This window comes from Electrophorus electricus, unplaced genomic scaffold (assembly GCF_013358815.1).
Source record: "Electrophorus electricus isolate fEleEle1 unplaced genomic scaffold, fEleEle1.pri S50, whole genome shotgun sequence".
NCBI lineage: Eukaryota > Metazoa > Chordata > Actinopteri > Gymnotiformes > Gymnotidae > Electrophorus > Electrophorus electricus.
Window position 1 is genome coordinate 160,001 of NW_023336134.1, and position 20,000 is coordinate 180,000.

The window sequence follows — 20,000 nt, forward strand, 5'->3', positions numbered from 1 at the left end:
TTCACCACACCATCCACGTCCAGACTGGCCACGCGTCTGCCTGAGCAGTCCACCCTGTTAAGACACACACACAGACACACACAGACACACACGCACAGACACACACACACACACAGACACGCACAGACACACACACAGACACACGCACGCACAGACACACGCACAGACACACGCAGACACGCACGCACAGACACACGCACGCACAGACACACACACACGCACGCACACACACGCAGACACGCACGGACACACACACGCACTTGTCAAACCCAATAAAGAAGTCCTACTGCAACAGACAGGCTCCGCCTTCAGACTCATGCTGGCTGTCCCAGCCACACCCACCTGCAGTGCATGATTGAAGAGTGATGCTCTCCATACTCTTCCTGACTCAGCTTGATGAAGGGTTGCTCCGCCCCCTGCCCGCCCACTTCGCTACCAGCTCGCGTCTGATTGGTAGGTGAGTCTGACATTTCACTCTCGGGCTGGGTGTCACTTTCAGAACCCTCCACCTTCTTCTCAGAGATCTGTGACACACACAGACTGGGGTCAGCTGGAGTTTAGCAGACTGCCGTGCTGCTTGTGTTCAGGGCCTGACGTGTCTGACCTGGACAGGCTGTTTGGAGAACAGCTCCTTCCTCTCCTTCTCGTGGTCCACCTGCCTCTTGTGTCTGACATAGCTGGTGCCCGGCTCCGCCGTCGCCGTGGCAACAGCCCCCGCCTTGGACTCCTTTGAAGCTGTAGGGTCTTTAACCTTCATGGACTGGAAACCAAAGATGGAATTTAAGCGTTTTGGTCATTCCCCCCCCCCCCGTGCTACTGGTGACTGAGCCCCGTTGGTTGCTATGGTTACAGCCTTTGCCGACTGTATAAAAATGACCACGCGTTTCCTTCAGTGGGTCTCAACAGAAACAAAAAAGGATCTGTGTGCCAGGAGATTTACTCGTCACCAAGGCAACTTGAACTCCCACCTGATTGGCTGTGGGGTCCTTCCTCCCGAGGGCACCCTGGGTGGGAGAGGAGCCCAGGGCAGCCTGGCTCACACGCATTGGGCCTTTCTTGCCCTGGGGCAGAAAGGTGGAGAAGAAGTTTCTGGAAGGCGTGGTGGGGTTGGCCATGCGCTGGCTCGACACCAGGTCCCTTTGAAAGAGACATGCACCACACACACACACACACACACACACACACACACACACACACACACACACACCTCATTCTCCTGAACACACCAAAGCTATACCAGCAAATTGGGTTTTTCTGCCTCATCCTCACCACTCATCGACCTCAGCACTCTACACCACCTCCCCACTTGGCATGAGTACACGCACACACACAGAACAATAACGCCTGTGTGCTGTTGATTTCTGAGAGCTGCCCACCATGAAGGATGCCTCTGAGACCTTGTGAGATCAAATACAGAAGCGCTGTAACCTACTGCATCACATTGACTTATCATTGTTTTGTTTGTTTGTGTGTGTGTGTGTGTGTGTGTATATGTGTGTGTTACTGTTTAAGATCTAATGTGCTCTGCACATGTCCAGCTACTGAAATTTTCTCTTTTGTTTGAAGGAAACAAACTGGCTGCTGATGGCGGATTTTCCCATGTGTAAGTCCAGGCTTATAGCAACAGACTGGAAAAACAAGACTGTAGGGAGAAAACCACAACTGAAGAGGATGTTTATTCCCTGTTAAAAGACTGTTAGTACCAATAGTGTAATAAGTTAATCATCTGCAGTATAACAATAAGAGGACATATTTTCTCCTCATAAAAACATAAAAACACCCCCCATCTCAACAGAATGTGTTGTTCCAAAGACCGCCCTCACAGCTCTGTGTCGCCAAGCCGGTCCATGTGCTGGACATAGGGGGGCAGTTTGTGATGCACCACGTCTTCTGATTTCTTTACTCTGGACTCTCCTTGAAGTGCAAATAACTGAAAGCAGACCGCATGCGTGCGCACACACCCACATCCACACATCCACACACACACACAGACACACACACACGTCAGCTGACTACACTGATCCATCAAAGTCATGTTTCACTTTTCATCATAGTTTTCAGTTATTGTGCTACACACGTGTATTCACACAGAGCTCAACACAGAGCTGTGACCTCTGGGTACCTACACCTCTAACATGTATGTGTGTTTCCTCAACAAACTATTCAACTTCATTTGTTCTTTGCATAAGAGAAAGAAAATATCATTAGTCAGTAATAGAAATTAGGAAAGGTGGAGGTACAGCGGGACATGTGCTGGACGTGTGCCTCACCATCTGCCGCAGGCGTTCATTCTCCTCCTGCAGGCTGCCACCGCGCTGCACCTCTGCGTCGAAGCTCAGCAGCACCGGCTGGGGTGTGTGTGTTAAGGAGCCTTGTGGGACGTCAGGGTCACGGCACCAACAGGGACCAACTGTCCTCTAATACAAAATCTCCACCTTTAGGTCAGTGTTTAAAAGATGATCAAGTGCATATCCCATATATATAATTTTTCTTCTCCTCCAGCCAAGACTTTAAGCACATTGTTTTAATAACTATATAAGAAATTCATTTGGAGTTGGGAGAGGGAAACAGAATGTAGAAATGGACTTTTACTACTTTCCAGTAAAAGTAGAAAAACAGAACTATAAAGGTTTCAATCAAGCCTTCTGGGTGAGATGCTGAAACTAAGGCAATGCTACAGTACTGCAGACACAAGGATATGCATGCACTGGAAGAGAACGGCCAGGAAGTTGTGGAGCGACACAAGGAAAGTGTCGGCCCACTGGCGAGAGAAGTATGGGGAGAAGGTGGGGTTCTGCTCAGGGGCAGACATGAACGGCAGGGCGAACCAATCTCGCCACTCCACTTGGCCCTGCAACTCCGCTGCCTGCTTCTGGAAAAACTCCTGCATCTTCTCCACGTTCTTCATCTGGCAACGGAGAAACACACCATGTCATCCCACGTAACTGTTATTACGCAGCACACGGAGAGCACGGCTGACGTGAGGGACGTGGCTGATGTGAGAACCTGCAACGTGGTTCTGGGCTTTCAGTCTCCACTCTATCATAATGCACACGTTCAGTCTGAATCTGCCTTCCCAGGGCTCCTGTGCTCACACAGCTAAAGCTGGAACATCATTACATAATCCAGAAGCCCGGGATGTCCGCTCAGACCTATATCCTATCTGGATCCCTTTGGATCATTCCATTATAAGATTGCTTGCAGTGTAAATCAGGGTCACACTACAAGTCAGGAAGACAAAGATGCATGTGACAATCTGCATTTATTACAGCAGTATAATCAGTGCAGCCTTTCAGTAATAAACAGTGACGATGTTTCTTCTACTGCAACAGTCTTCTCTAAAAGAAGCCAAAACACTCCAAGAACTCAGCCGCAAAATAAATTAGCCCACACTCCCTCTGCCAAACCAGCAGTAATTACGGGGATTACAAAAGCACAAAAACACCACCTACTACCAGATACTTGCAAGACTTGTCCAGGAAATCGTAACCGAAAGACAGAAGGCAGCTGCGTGGTGGAACCTCACCTGTACAGTGTGCACGAGGTAGTAGCGGAACAGGCTGGCCTTCAGCTTACTGACTGTGGGCCGGTACACATCCTCCAACCTGCAGAAGAGCCAGCGGTCCAGGTAGCCCCAGTACTCCTTCAGGCCGGAGAGGTCATAGCACTGGATCAGCTGCTGAAGCTGCTCTATGATTTTATCAACCTGTGGTGGCAACAGTCTCAGTATTTATTAGCACACGTGACATTTACTAACAAACAGCTGTCACTTTTGTTTTTTAATATGTTCTGCTTTGCTTAAACAAATATAGAATCATATATGTAAATCTGTGTGCACAAATTACGTTAATGATACTAATGCTAACGATCTACAGTAACATTAAAGATCCTTTATTATGTAAGCTTTATGTTGTCTATGGCTCAATTTCCATTCGAATGTTTTTCTGGGTTGGCGCTTAAAATGTTTGTCACGGAACACGGAAACTGTCGGAAGAATTACAGCGTAAAACGTTGCAAACAGAGTTCATGTGGCCGAGCGTGTGGCGGGTCGGGGCGGCGTCTTCACCCGGAAGCCTTTCTCCTTGTCCGCTTTGGCCTCCGCGTCCAGGTGCTTCAGCGCGCTCGTGAACCCGCGGTACAGCAGATATTCCCGCACGAGCTCGTCCGTTCTCTCCGCCGCAGACGTCATCGTCACGCGCGCCGCGTCCTGCAGGAAGCAGGTCTGAGTGCCTACTGCTCGAGAAGTGCTTAATGGTGCCTCAGTGGCGTAAATAGTGTCCGTGGATTACCTTAATCATTCAAACAACAACGTGAACTAATGGAAATCACTAAAATACAACGCGAGGGCGTGAAATCATCCCGGTAGCTGAATAGCCGTCCTTTAGCACGGAGGGTCTGACTCTCCAACAGCCGAGCAGACGCTTACAGAAACAACTGCGTTTAAGTGACATGATCATAAAGTGTGCATTTACGGGTTGTGATCATGAAGCGTGCACTCACCCAGTTACCCGTGACTGTTTGGACGATTGTTTCCTGTTTTCGACTGCCTTGTGTTTGTCATATGACTGAACCGACACGATGTCATCTGTCCAGCAGAGGGAGCGACTGCCTCGGAGCGCGTAAACCCGTGTAATGTCTCCATCTGTCCAGCAGAGGGAGCGACTGCCTCGGAGCGCGTAAACCCGTGTAATGTCTCCATCTGTCCAGCAGAGGGAGCGACTGCCTCGGAGCGCGTAAACCCGTGTAATGTCTCCATCTGTCCAGCAGAGGGAGCGACTGCCTCGGAGCTGCGTAAACCCGTGTAATGTCTCCATCTGTCCAGCAGAGGGAGCGACTGCCTCGGAGCGCGTAAACCCGTGTAATGTCTCCATCTGTCCAGCAGAGGGAGCGACTGCCTCGGAGCGCGTAAACCCGTGTAATGTCTCCATCTGTCCAGCAGAGGGAGCGACTGCCTCGGAGCGCGTAAACCCGTGTAATGTCTCCATCTGTCCAGCAGAGGGAGCGACTGCCTCGGAGCGCGTAAACCCGTGTAATGTCTCCATCTGTCCAGCAGAGTGCCTACGACTGCCTCGTAGGACATGAACCGGTATATAGTATGGTATATTTGTATAAATGGGCAATAAATTAAAATGATTCGTGTAAATATTATTAGTATTTTGAATTATATTAATTTATATTTTATTCACAGTTAAATTAAAAAAATAATTTTATCTGTTTGTGTTGGAGGACATAAGGAGGAATTTGTTTATAATATCTAGATTAGGAAGTAGTTCAGGTTTTCTGCTTGTTTTCTTTAAAAATTGTTTTTTGGTTAGTTTTATTTCCCTTTGGAAGCAGAAGAAACTACACTTACAGGGATCAGGTTAGGGTTAGGGGTTAAGGGTTAGAGTTAGGGTTAGGTTAGGAGTTAGGGTTAGGGTTAGGTTAGGGGTTAGAGTTAAGGTTAGGTTAGGAGTTAGGGTTAGGTTAGGGGTTAGAGTTAAGGTTACTGTAGGGTTAGAGTTAGGGTTAGGTTAGGGGTTAGAGTTATGGTTACTGTAGGGTTAGAGTTAGGGTTAGGTTAGGTTATGGTTAGAGTTAGGGTTAGGGTTAGGTTAAACCCTAACCTTCAGTGTTAGGGTTAGTGTTAGGTTAGGGTTAGGTTAGAGTTAGGGTTAGGATTAGGGTTAGGGTACTGGTCTAGTAATCAGAAGGTTGCGCATGGTGAGGTGGATGTGTGTGGTGTAGGGTGTGTGTTGGGGTCCCTGAACAAAACCCTCAATTACTCAAGTTGTACTCAGTCATAATTGTAAGTTGCTTTGGATAAGTGTCAGCTAAATGCTGTAAATGTGTAAAATAACACCCAGATGCAGACACCCAAACAAATGAGGTCTAGAAACAACTTTCTGTGAATGAGACACTTTGTTCATATGGTCGTGTGTTTTCTACATGGACCCAGTTTCAGCTATACAGATGTTTTACATATGTTATAGAACACCTATCTATCTGTTTCTCTCTATTTTCAATCTGTTTATTTATTTATTATCATAAATCTGCAACCTTGGCTTCATTAAGGGTTTGGCGATTCTTGAGTTGTCTGCGCGTGTGTGTCTGCGCGTGTGTGTCTGCGCGTATGTGTGGGCGCGTGTGAGTGTGCGTCTGTGTGCGTGTGCGTCTGCGTGTGGGTGTGTGCGTGTGTGGGTCTGTGTGTGCGTGCGTGTGTGTGTGGGGGGGGGGGTTGATACATAGCTGATGACTTTAATCAGGTTTTAGAGAAGGTAAACGTTGCCTGCTTGTTCCCCAAGGATGAGTACAGGATGGGACAGAGAACTTCAGGTTTATCCATCTGGTTTATCCTTCTGTCTGTCCCTCTGTCTGTTAGTCTGACCCTCCGACCATCTAAAAATACTAAGAATTATTTTACACATTTAGTGCAATGCTGCACATTCAGTATCATTCTGCATAAAGACCCAGCTGACAGTGAACGCGGAGCTGATCTGATCTCACATCTCGGCCTCCCATAACAACTAAACGCCTGTTGGCTTGTCTAAGGTTTCCGTGGTGACCACACACTATAAAGGGGATGCTCTGGAGGCTTCTCTAAGGTTTCCGTGGAGACCACACACGATAAAGAGGAAGGCGGGTCAGAGCCTGCTTGGCTTGAATGCTCACAGGCTGAGATCAGGTACAGCCCTTCCACGTGGGAAACCGCATTCACAATGAATGTGACAAGCAGCCAAGTGCCATCTATACTGCCCCCTGCTGCTTGTGCAAGAATCAGGTGTATCCATGGCAACAGGTGCATGAGCATGTGAATTCTAGGCCAGGGCTTTCAATTTCAATTTCATAAGACAAATGCTGAAAATGTAAATGTAAATTAACTTAGAAACAACATTAAATTTGATGCAATAATTTTAACTTATTTCAAACCATGTTTCCTGTTCTAGGAGAACTTTAGGAAACCCTATGGTGTATACAGTTAGTGACAGCGTTTTACTGGACTCCTATAAAGGTTGTACTTAGATCAGCAAATCTGCTTTAAAGCAAAAACAGCAAAAGTCTTTAATAACGATTTTTTAATTGATCATTTTTTAAATGTATTTTTGGATTTATTTTTTAGGCTATTATTAAAAGTAGACACCAATAAAAACGAATGTCTAAGGATGAATATGTTTGTGAGCGATGGGTAAGACGTGTCTGAGCCACTGTGGACGTCTTTCGTGGGTCCGAACCGGTACAAGTTGGGCTGCGCTTTGGGAGGCTAATAACCCGACGGAGCTAGGACCCGGCGGGATCCACGCCCAAGCAGGAGCGCTCCAGCGAAGGAGAGGAGACGCGCGATCGGTGAGGCGGTGGACGGCGTGAGCGTGAGCGTGAGCGTGCAGGCTAAACCGGTTAAACCCACACGGTGTATAGGACACGCGCTGAGACGGAGCGGGAGCATGAGCGGTAGCGGATGAGCAGACCCCCACAGAGCCTGCGCACGAGACCCTCCAGACCCTGCAGAGCCTGCGCACGAGACATGTAAGTACGGTCATAGACACGCTGCGCTACGGGCGCTGAGACTGGGACTGGGACTGGGAGACTGGGACTGGGACTGGGACTGGGAGACTGGGACTGGGAGACTGGGACTGGGACTGGGAAGATTTACATCGCGTTCCATGCATCATCGTCAAGCTCGCGAAAGCGCGTGAGTCATAGCCTCCCTCCCTCACCCAAACTTGTTGGTGGAGCACAGCCTCTTCCAAACTGCAGCGCTGTGGTGGACACACACACTACATCCCACAGACTACACCCCACACACTACACCCCACACACTACATCCCACAAACAGCAAGAAGTTCGTGTTTGGTGCTCAAGCTGAGAGATGTGTGCGCAAAGACTGCTGTCGTACTCCCGCACGTCGCACGTAACTCGTTGTGTTATCCCTGTTTTGTAATCTGTTGCTGCCTAATGCGAAAAAACCTGACAACCTGGCATTTGTATAAAGTAACGGGAGTTTAAACATGACAAGATGTTTGTAATTGACATTGTGTGACTATTCCTGGACTGAGAGTGTCAGACAGACAGTCACGACATACGCGAGCCCTCAGTACCAGCGAGAGACCCACGAGCGGATGGAAATAATTTATTTTTAGACTTTAGTGCTGCTTACATACATTTTAATGCAATTTTGAAGTCTGAAAGTAATTCAACATAAGCTCCATCCATACGGTTCCACAGGAAGGGAATTTTCTGAATCAGAAGGTACACATATGGGGCATGACTGGAAATATATAGGTGGAGTTGTAAATGTATAGATGGAGTTCCTGATGTATAGGTGGAGTTGTAAATGTATAGATGGAGTTCTTAATGTATAGGTGGAGTTGTATAGGTGGAGTTGTAAATGTATAGATGGAGTTCTTAATGTATTGGTGGAGTTGTATAGATGGAGTTCTTAATGTATAGGTGGAGTTGTATAGGTGGAGTTGTAAATGTATAGATGGAGTTCTTAATGTATAGGTGGAGTTGTAGATGTATAGATGGCGTTCTTAATGTATAGGTGGAGTTGTAAATTTATAGGTGGAGTTGTTAAATCCAGATGGGTGTGGAGAAGCGTCTTTAGGTGATAAACCATTTGTGAACTCAAAGGTTTGTAACTTTATGGCCTGATGCCTTTGTTGTGTTTCCCTGCAATGTGCTCGTTATGTGGGGCTTAGCCGATGAAGACTGGGGTCTGAGATGATGAAGAGTATGGCTCCTCTTTTAAAAGGAAATGTCACGCAGACAATAAGGAAATGTGTCCATGTGTCCCTATCACACACTACAGCTACAACATTTGACTATGGGCTGTTGATAATGTGGCGTTGTCATAACAACCATCATACCAATCATTTTACATCAGCGTGCGCAGTGATATTGTCTCTCTCTCTCTCTCTATCTCTCTCTCTCTCTCTATATATATATATGGTTGTGTGTGTATTACGTGTGTGCTCATTGATAGGGTGGTTGCTCATTTTCCTGTTGTTCAGGGTCTCTATCGTGGAAATAATTTTGAAGTAGTAGGTAAATATTGTTAAACTTTCCAAATACACCCTTCAGTCCACTCGTTCACTGTAGGAATACAGAGATGTAGTTGAATAAGTACTAAGTGTGTGAAGCAGTCGCTGCTGGGGGTTACCTTGGCTGATGAAGGCGTGTTTTAGTGACGGGGTTAGGGTTAGGTTCAGGTGCCAGTGTGCCATCTTACACATGAAGCAGCTGGAGGCAGTCACCATGGTGACTGAGCCCCCCACCTTCTCCTACCACACGCACGCGTCCATCGGGCAGAATCGTGTGACTGATGAACTACCCCACCCTGCCCAGCGAGAGGGGCTGAGCCAGTTTTAGTCTTTTTAACATCTCAAGCTGTGTAATTTTGATTATTGTGCCCACATCAATTCTCTAGTATGTATGTTTTCCTAGAAAATGCAGCTACACAGTGGTAATATTTGAGAATAGAATAACTCAACGTTAAGAGTTTCAGGGTTAAACACACTAAAGGAAATGTACTATAAAATGTCTTTAATAGTGATAGACACATATTGTTTTTATTATTGTTATTATTACTGTTGTTATTGTTATTACTGTTGTTGTTGTTATTATTATTGTTGTTATTACTGTTGTTATTATTATTATTATTATTGTTGTTGTTGTTATTGTTCTTCTTATTAAAAGTACAGACCCACATTCTCATCATCCAATAAGAAAAAATGGTTGTGTTAGGTGGTGTTAAGGGAATGTTAGGTGGTGTTGAGGGGGTGTCTTACATGGTGTTGAAGGGGTGTTAGGTGGTGTTAAGGGTGTGTGTTAGGTGGTGTTGAGGGAGTGTTATGTGGTGTTTGTTTTCAGTTTCATAGCAGTTTGGTGAAGGTCAGCATACACAAGGTCATCAGATCAACATCTGATAGGACTTATGAGTCCTAACACATTCCTTACGTCGTCTGAGTGGGAGCAGGATGTTCCTGTTAGACTAGCAGGACACTGGGAGCTGTGGGATCATGAGGGTCTGATGAATGATGAAACACTGTATCCCACAGAACTGGAGTTTGTTTACAAAGTCCCTAAAACATCAGGATTTGTGAACAGGCCTTCAGGTGTTGACTCAGTTACAGTGGCAGTGCTTTGATGCAGAAGGTTTAAGTGTTCTGTGTGTAATCCAGAGATACGCTGTGCTGTAGTGTAGCAGTGTGTGCACTGATAGTGCTGTACTTGTTCTGGTACTTGAACCGGGCCGGGAAGGTTCTGATTGCTCCTGGTATTGAGTTAGAGTGACTGATCCTTTAATGTCAGCAATGGCAGAGAGACAGGCAGAGAAAGAGACATGCAGAGAGACAGGCAGAGAGAGAGACAGGCAGAGAGAGAGACAGGCAGAGAAAGAGACAGAGAGACAGGCAGAGAAAGAGACAGAGAGACAGGCAGAGAAAGAGACAGAGAGACAGGCAGAGAGACAGGCAGAGAAAGAGACAGAGAGGCAGAGAGACAGGCAGAGAAAGAGACAGAGAGACATACAGATAGAGAGACAGACAGAGAGAGAGATAGAGAGACAGACAGATGGCTATAGGAGAGGTGGAAGTCAGAGAAAAAGAGAAACACATGGACAGAATGAGAGAGGGGGTCAGCGATGGACAGAGGAAAAAGGAGTGAAAGCAGTCAGTGAAAGAGTGCTAGTGTCATCACAGGGTGGTTGTGTCTGCATGTCCCCAGCCCATGGTGACACTCTGCTCTCTGGGTAATTATCCCAGCTTCACCTGCGATGCCCACTGCAGGGGTCAGAGGTAACAGGCGGGCGGGGGGATGTGTGTGTGAGTGTGAGTGTGTGTGTGTACCAGACTGGAGGGGTGTACCAGTATCCCAGACCCCCTACCTGAGAGCCTTATTACTGTCTCACTGGGGTCGCACCCGAGGAACCTCCACTAGCCTACAGAAGGCTGGCACTGTTTGCTAATCTCCCATTAGACACTAACAATAACTCTAGACCTAACACTAACCCTAACCCTAACCCTAGACCTAACACTAACCATTGACAGTAACACTAACCCTATCCCTAACCCTAAACCCAAACCTAAAACTAACCCTAGAGCTAACACTGACACTAGACCTAGACCTAACACTAACAGTAACCCTAGACCTAACACTAACCCTAACCCTAGACCTAACACTAACCCTATGTCTAAATCTAACCCTTTCCCTAACCCTAGACCTAACTCTAGACCTAAACCTAACCATAGACCTAACACTTAACACTGACACTAACCCTAAACCTAGCCCTAGCCCTAGACCTAACCGTAACCCTAGACCTGAACCTAACACTAATCCTAACCTTAGACCTAAACCTAAACCTAACACTAGATCTAAACCTAACACTAATCCTAACCATAGACCTAAACCTAACCCTAATGTAAACACAGACAAGACTCTGGTTATGTAAACACAGCAGAAGAGTTTATCGGTTCAAGAGTAGCCAAACCTTCTGGATTCTGTTGTTATGAAAAACAGGTTCAAGCTCTTCTGGTGCTAATGGCCACTGGGGCACTAATAGTAAAGTAACGAATAATGAAAACTAGCATGAGACCGGACTAGTGCTCACTGTTGACTGGTTAGGTCAGGCTCTGTGCCTTTACAACTCTACAACTCTGAGACTTCAACTGAGATGAGGTCTGAGACCTGAACAGCCCAACACACCGCTGTTGTTTTGAAGACCCGGGGCTTTGACCTAAAATATAAAATATAAACTGGTGATGGCTAATGGCCTTTTCAGTGATGGATGGTTTGGTGATGGCTAACAGTGTTTTCAGCATCATGGCTAATTCCCTCAGAAGTTCTAATCTCTGCGACATGCCGCTGGAGTCGTCATCCTGGAGCAGGCCAGAGAGCTAACTGCTAACTGCTAACTGCTCGTTGTAAATAATTAATGGTACTGACAATCCTCAGAAGTGGCAGGAGTCTGAGTTAGTGTGAACACCCTCCTGCTTCATTTATTTCTGTTAATATAATCCCTCTTCTCTCGTCTCTTCTCTCCCTCTCTTCTCTCTCTCTTCTCTCGCTCTCTCTTTCCTGTGTATCTGGCTTTCTCCGGCTCATTACATGGTGTAGTGGTAAGCATGCCCTGGTCACATACATTTTGCTGAGTTTGTATCTCCCTATGAGGGAAACCATTAGCCAGCCTCCCTACTGACCTGCTACCATGGAGATACAGAAGAAACGTCTAAGATACCACAGAGCCATGGGCTTGCTGCAACACTGCACAGCCAAGATCTTTAAACGGGCTCCATGGAACTAAGTGCTAAGGGCGTGGTTAGGGAGGGATTAGGGTGTGGTTAGGCGGATTAGGGCATGGTTAAAGTGGGATTAGGGCGTGGTTAGGGAGGGATTAGGGTGTGGTTAGGGAGGGATTGGGGTGTGGTTAGGGCGGGATGAGGGTGTGGTTAGGGAGGGATGAGGGCGTGGTTAGGGAGGGATGAGGGTGTGGTTAGGGCGGGATGAGGGTGTGGTTAGGGAGGGATGAGGGCGTGGTTAGGGAGGGATGAGGGCGTGGTTAGGGAGGGATGAGGGCGTGGTTAGGCAGGATGAGGGTGTGGTTAGGGCAGGATGAGGGTGTGGTTAGGGAGGGATGAGGACGTGGTTAGGGAGGGATTAGGGCTTGGTTAGGGAGGGATTGGGGTGTGGTTAGGGCGGGATGAGGGTGTGGTTAGGGAGGGATGAGGGCATGGTTAGGGAGGGATTAGGGTGTGGTTAGGCAGGATGAGGGTGTGGTTAGGGCGGGATGAGGGTGTGGTTAGGGCGGGATGAGGGTGTGGTTAGGGAGGGATTAGGCTGTGTTCAGGGAGGACTTTACGAATTGGCTGATGTGACAGACAACTTGGCCTTCTGTCCTGGAAGCCCTTACTGTTTCTACGGCTCAGAGTAGCCTGAGCCTGAAGATCACATGATACAGCCTGTGAGGAATGAATTATTCTCCACATCATCTACAATTAACCCCTTAATCTAAGAACCTCATTATAGGCGCTATTCCAGAATTCTAAATGGGTTTGTTATAAATGATTGTTTTATGAGCTAGGATATAAATGACTGGGTTATAAATGACTGGGTTATATATGACTGGATTAGGAGCTGGGTTATAAGAGACAGGGTTATGAGCTGGGTTATAAGAGACTGGATTATGAGTTGGGGTATAAGTGACTGGGTTATGAGCTGGGTTATAAATGACTGGGCTATGAACTGGGTTATAAGTGACTGGGTTATGAGCTGGGTTATAAGAGACTAGGTTATGAGCTGGGTTATGAATAACTGGGTTATAAAATGGGTTATAAGTGACTGGGTTATGAGCTGGGTTATAAGAGACTAGGTTATAAATGACTGGGTTATGAGCTGGGTTATAAGAGACTGGATTATGAGTTGGGGTATAAGTGACTGGGTTATGAGCTGGGTTATAAATGACTGGGCTATGAACTGGGTTATAAATGACTGGGCTATGAACTGGGTTATAAGTGACTGGGTTATGAGCTGGGTTATAAGAGACTAGGTTATGAGCTGGGTTATGAATGACTGGGTTATAAAATGGGTTATAAGTGACTGGGCTATGAGCTGGGTTATAAATGACTGGGCTATGAACTGGGTTATAAGTGACTGGGTTATGAACTGGGTTATAAGAGACTAGGTTATAAATGACTGGGTTATTAGCTGGGTTATAAGTGACTGGGTTACTGGGTTATGAGTTGGGGTATAAGTGACTGGGTTATGAGCTGGGTTATAAGAGACTAGGTTATGAGCTGGGTTATGAATGACTGGGTTATAAAATGGGTTATAAGTGACTGGGTTATGAGCTGGGTTATAAGTGACTGGGTTATGAACTGGGTTATAAGAGACTAGGTTATAAATGACTGGGTTATTAGCTGGGTTATAAGTGACTGGGTTATGAGCTGGGTTATAAGAGACTGGATTATGAGCTGGGTTATAAATGACTGGGTTATAAAATGGGTTATAAGTGACTGGGTTATGAGCTGGGTTATAAGAGACTGGGTTATGAGCTGGGTTATAAGAGACTGGGTTATGAGCTGGGTTATAAGTGACTGGGTTATGATCTGGTTTATAAGTGACCTGGGTTATGAGCTGGGTTATAAGTGTCTGGGTTATGAGCTGGGTTATAAGAGACAGTTATGAGATGGGTTATAAGTGACTGGGTTATGATCTGGGTTATAAGTGACCTGGGTTATGAGCTGCGTTATAAGTGACCTGGGTTATGAGCTGCGTTATAAGTGACTTGGGTTATGAGCTGGGTTAGAAGTGACCTGGGTTATGAGCTGGGTTAGAAGTGACCTGGGTTATGAGCTGGGTTAGAAGTGACTGGGTTATGAGCTGCATTATAAGTGACCTGGGTTATGAGCTGGGTTATAAGTGACTGGATTATAAACTGCATGTGTCCGTATGCAATGGGGTCTCATCGACGGCCCCCAGGGAACCTTCTGGAAACTTTATTGGTCATCTGGAGAGGTATTAGGAAGATTTATTGGATTAATTTGGTGTTTGTTGGGGTAGGGATATTGTTCAGTGAGTTGTAGATTACCAGAGGGAGCAAAGGAGGGGTGTCTGTGTGTGTTTGTGTGTGTTTGTGTTTGTGTGTGTATGTTTGTGTGTATTGCTATAATATGATGTTCTGCGGTAAATGCAATGTATTCATTTTCGCTTATTCATAATAGCTTTTTAAAAAGCGATTTGCATGTGAATGCATTGTTATAAACTTTTGCAGTATCTCAAATGCCCTAACCCTAACCCTACTGTATACACCCTAACCCTAACCCTACTGTATACACCCAGACTCCCTAACCCTACTGTATACACCCTAACCCTAACCCTACTGTATACACCCTAACCCTAACCCTACTGTATACACCCTAACCCTAACCCTATTGTATACACCCAGACGCCCTAACCCTACTGTATACACCCTAACCCTATTGTATACACCCTAACCCTAACCCTATTGTATACACCCTAACCCTAACCCTATTGTATACACCCAGACGCCCTAACCCTAACCCTACTGTATATACCCTAACCCTAACCCTACTGTATACACCCAGACTCCCTAACCCTACTGTATACACCCAGATGCCCTAACCCTAACGCTACTATACACACCCAAGCAGACGCCCTAACCCTACTGTATACACCCAGACTCCCTAACCCTACTGTATACACCCTAACCCTACTGTATACACCCTAACCCTAACCCTATTGTATACACCCAGACGCCCTAACCCTACTGTATACACCCAGACTCCCTAACCCTACTGTATACACCCAGACGCCCTAACCCTACTGTATACACCCAGACGCCCTAACCCTAACGCTACTATACACACCCAAGCAGACGCCCTAACCCTAACCCTACTGTATACACCCTAACCCTAACCCTACTGTATACACCCTAACCCTAACCCTATTGTATACACCCTAACCCTAACCCTACTGTATACACCCAGACTCCCTAACCCTACTGTATACACCCAGACTCCCTAACCCTAACCCTACTGTATACACCCAGACACCCTAACCCTAACGCTACTATACACACCCAAGCAGACGCCCTAACCCTAACCCTACTGTACACACCCAGACTCCCTAACCCTACTGTATATACCCTAACCCTACTGTACACACCCTAACCCTAACCCTACTGTACACACCCTAACCCTAACCCTACTGTACACACCCAGACTCCCTAACCCTACTGTATACACCCTAACCCTAAACCTAACCCTAACCCTACTGTACACACCCAGACTCCCTAACCCTACTGTATACACCCTAACCCCAAACCTAACCCTAACCCTAACCCTACTGTACACACCCAGACACCTTAACCCTACTGTATACACCCTAACCCTAACGCTACTATACACACCGAAGCAGACACCCTAACCCTAACCCTACTGTATACACCCAAACAGACCTCCTAACCCTAACTCTACTGTACACACCCAGACATCCTAACCCTAACCCTACTGTACACACCCAGACTCCCTAACCCTACTGTATACACCCTAACCCTAACCCTACTGTATACACCCTAACCCTAACCTAACTCTAAACCTAATCCTAACCTAACCCTAACCCTAACTCTACTGTACACACCCAGACATCCTAACCCTAACCCTACTGTATACACCCTAACCCTAACCCTACTGTATACACCCAAACAGACCTCCTAACCCTAACCCTACTGTACACACCCAGACTCCCTAACCCTAACCCTACTGTACACACCCAGACTCCCTAACCCTACTGTGTACACCCTAACCCTAACCCTACTGTATACACCCTAACCCTAACCTAACTCTAAACCTAATCCTAACCTAACCCTAACCCTAACTCTACTGTACACACCCAGACATCCTAACCCTAACCCTACTGTATACACCCTAACCCTAACCCTACTGTATACACCCAAACAGACGTCCTAACCTAACTCTACTGTACACACCCAGACATCCTAACCCTAACCCTACTGTATACACCCTAACCCTAACCCTACTGTATACACCCTAACCCTAACCCTACTGTATACACCCAAACAGACGTCCTAACCCTAACCCTACTGTTTACACCCAAACGTCCTAACTCCAAAGACCCCCCCCCCACCACACACACACACACTGAAGACCTTCAGCATATGATCAAAGGTTCTCCTCTAGCTTTTATGCGTGGCCCATGATTGTGTAATGTGAACTGCGTTTATGTGGGTGTGTATGACTTCTCCATTTATGTGTGTATATTTGCGCACGTGTGTGAGTGCATGCTATATATACTTCCTGTAATCTCTAACACCAGACCTGCTTCTCACGCAGAGCTGGAGGCATAGAGATGTATGGATGCTCGCATGACAGGATATCTGTTGCCATGGTAATAGGCGAGATGTTATGCCAATACGTTTAGCGTAATCAAATCAGATGCTGTCAGGTATAAGGGGGTGGGGGTGGAGCTTTCACAGGTCACATACAGATTCAGAAATGAAGAGTTTCTCCTCATCCTCCTGGTGTTTGTGGCCTGAACTTAAGTTCCTGATATATCTTACCTTAAATTGTGATACATTCCCCCTGAATTCTGCTCTTTAGTTCACAATCTGTTGCAGCTAAACAAGAGCTGGCAACTTTCACGGTGTATCGTTAAGTTTGGCATTGTGAAATTTCTTTCATGTTTCCACAAGCATTGGATATGTTCAGATAATGAGGGTTACTTCAGAGATTTTGACCATATCTGACATTTCCAGGTAAGATTCATTCTGACTGTGAGAACATTCTCAAGACATCATACAGTGTGACAAAATATGAAACAGTGATTCACATTCAGTTCATCATATCCAAAAGAATGGAAAATATATTTTGGTTTGGCATGGGGACATCAGACTGTACCAAGTGATGGGGGACAGGGCTCAGCACCTGTTTGGGTACATTCTCTATGATGAAGAGCGTCTGACAAATATGGAACATGGACCCCATAGTGAGGCAGCAAGTGTTAACTGGTAGGAAGTCACTCCTGGTGTGATGTGTTAACTGGTAGGAAGTCACTCCTGGTGTGATGTGTTAACTGGGAACACACACACACACACACACACACACACACACACACACACACACACACATATATATATATATATATATACATACACACTCACACATACATACACACTCTCACACACACTCACACATTTGTACAATATGACTGTTTCTCGTCTATTCACTCTTCGTATTGTTTCATTCACCTTTTTTTTCTCAACTCTCCCCCTCTCCCTCTCTCTCCCCCCTCTCTTTCTCTCCCCCTCTCTCTCTCCCCCCTCTCTCTCTCCCCCTCTCTCTCTCCCCCCCTCTTTCTCTCCCCCTCTCTCTCCCTCTCTCCCCCCTCTCTCTCTCTCTCCCTCCCTCTCCCTCTCTCCCCCTCTCCCCCTCTCTCCCCCTCTCCCCCTCTCCCCCTCTCTCCCCCCTCTCTTTCTCTCCCTCTCTCTCTCCCCCCTCTCTTTCTCTCCCCCTCTCTCTCTCTCTCTCTCTCCCTCTCTCTTTAATACTCTTTTACTGGTTTCATATGTTAATCTCCAAATCATGTTGGAGAGGAATATTTACAAATGCTAGTGGTCCCAAGACCCTCAATCTCTCTCTCTGTGTCTCTCTCTCTGGGCCTGTCTGTGTATTTTCCTACAGTGATGTGTATTTTTAAGATAACTTTTATGGATTTTTAATTAAGTGTGATATGAACCTAATTTATTGTGTAGTGTTAATGAAATTCTTTTATCTGTATGGAGCTCAGCTTCATAAATATTTGAATGTAAACTAATTGGCCAGTTTAAAAGAGTCACGTAGATTCCAGCATATGCTCCAAATTGGTCAGTTTCCTGTTTGCTTCAACATCCCTAGTTACTATAACAACATTACTGACATCATTTCGCCCACGAAGGCCGCTATTGCTGAGCCTCCACCTGCTGATGATTCTTGGTTCAGTTGGCTGACGGGCCTTGTCAGCCTTTGTTGGCTCTTGGAGATCTTGACTCATAAACGTGTTCGCCCATAATCTTGATTATTGTGTTGATTCTTGTTTGTGGCCCCTGTTTATTGTCACTGCTGTCTTCTTTCATAACTCGCATTTCTACCTCTGTGATTAATCATGCTAATGTTGCCTTGGTACCTGTGTATGAGAAAGGTTTATATACTGATATGTGAATCAAAGGGGGGAGTGTTAGATACTGGAGCCTTTCTGCCTTCAGGCACCCAAAGCAACGTCTCTGCCTATCAATCATGACATGACGGCTTGACCGCAAGCTGGTCACCTGAGGTCATCCGCACCCTCTTCTTGTCTCCTTTACCCCTCCCCCCTCCCCTCCCCTCCCCCTCCCCTCTCTCCTCCCTCCCCTCTCTCTCTCCCCCTCCCCTCCCCCCCTCTCTCTCTCCCCCTCCCCTCCCCCCCTCTCTCTCTCTCCCTCCCCCCCTCTCTCTCTCCCCCTCCCCTCCCCTCTACCAATGAACTAGAATACTGTAGAATACAGGGATCACTGCTGATGACTAGAAGTACAAACACATATAAGCACTATAACAGACAGTGATTAGTGTAATAAACAATAACTACTAGAGTTTGTTAGTCAGCATAGGAGCATGGTCAGTGATCATTTAAATATTCCACAAATAGACAGTCTGCGTTTGAAGACTGGAAGGGACTCTGCTGTCCAGACAGCCGGTGGAAGTTCGTTCCACTATCTGGGAGCAGGACAGAGAATCGTCTCCATGCTTGAGGTTGGAAGTACTGAAGGTACGGACCGGGCTTTGACCTTTGCCATCATGTGTGGATGGGCTGGTCCATTTTTGGCTTTGTAGGGGAGCACCAGGGTTTTAAAACGTGTGTTTATGTGGGTGTGAGTGTTTACATTGATGTTTTACACAGTCATACTGTCTGAGATGTAAACACCCCCCACAACGCCTCTCTCTCACACTCTCTTCAACCTCCTGGTATTTTCACATTTCACATTTTGCTCCAGACTGAGGTCGTCGCCGTGGTGACACAGACTCGTCGGTGTTGTGTGTATGCTTCTACAGGGACAAATGATAACATCTGTACTATAACAGCACTGGTCTCACTGGTTCTGTATGAAAACTCTGTGTGTGTGCGTGTGTGTTTGAGCTGTGCTGGATCCAGATTCCAGTTGGACCTGAACTGAATTTTTCTTCTGAGCACTCAGACTGTACTGCTAATTTGCCTGATTTCTGCCCCGCCACACACACTCTGCTCTGCACCTCATGTCCACACTGTTTACACCTTTACTCTACATGATGTAGAAGGAGACAGCAGATTACACGTCAGTCATAATCACCTCCCTGTGTGACGTGCTCCGTGTCACCAGGCAACCTGTGTGCGCGCGCGTGTGCGTTTGTGTGTGTGTGTGTGTGTGAGAGAGTAGTGATTTTTACTCCCTTTGTGTAACCACATTTCTCAACAACACTGGTAAAAGGCTATTTTCT

General features: G+C 46.5%; 2 protein-coding genes across 6 annotated transcripts in view; one reads left to right on the forward strand and one right to left on the reverse strand.

Annotated features, from left to right (window-relative positions):
- Positions 1–4,781, reverse strand: part of wdr91 (WD repeat domain 91) — a 33,979-nt gene extending 29,198 nt beyond the window's left edge. The window contains exons 1-10 of one of the 3 annotated variants that reach the window (XM_027032284.2): positions 4,501–4,781; positions 4,067–4,207; positions 3,527–3,706; positions 2,701–2,908; positions 2,271–2,353; positions 1,824–1,930; positions 969–1,137; positions 605–760; positions 343–524; positions 1–54 (exon numbers count right to left, since the gene is read on the reverse strand). The exon at positions 1–54 is cut by the window's left edge and continues 97 nt beyond it. In XM_027032284.2, the coding sequence (XP_026888085.1) occupies positions 1–54; positions 343–524; positions 605–760; positions 969–1,137; positions 1,824–1,930; positions 2,271–2,353; positions 2,701–2,908; positions 3,527–3,706; positions 4,067–4,189 (1,262 nt within the window). In that variant the 5' untranslated portion in view covers positions 4,190–4,207; positions 4,501–4,781. Of the gene's footprint in view, positions 55–342; positions 525–604; positions 761–968; positions 1,138–1,823; positions 1,931–2,270; positions 2,354–2,700; positions 2,909–3,526; positions 3,707–4,066 lie in introns of all 3 variants that reach the window. The other 2 variants (XM_027032285.2, XM_027032283.2) reach the window with 2 other exon arrangements.
- A 2,523-nt stretch (positions 4,782–7,304) lies between these two features.
- rab27b (RAB27B, member RAS oncogene family) overlaps positions 7,305–20,000 on the forward strand; it is a 26,791-nt gene continuing 14,095 nt past the window's right edge. For 2 of the 3 annotated variants that reach the window (XR_004775694.1, XM_027032281.2), the window contains exon 1: positions 7,305–7,503. Coding sequence is in view for 2 of the 3 variants with exons in the window: in XM_027032281.2 (XP_026888082.2) it covers positions 7,436–7,503 (68 nt within the window). In the remaining variant the exon portion in view is untranslated. Of the gene's footprint in view, positions 7,504–7,625; positions 7,670–20,000 lie in introns of those variants that run through there. The other variant, XM_027032280.2, reaches the window with a different exon arrangement.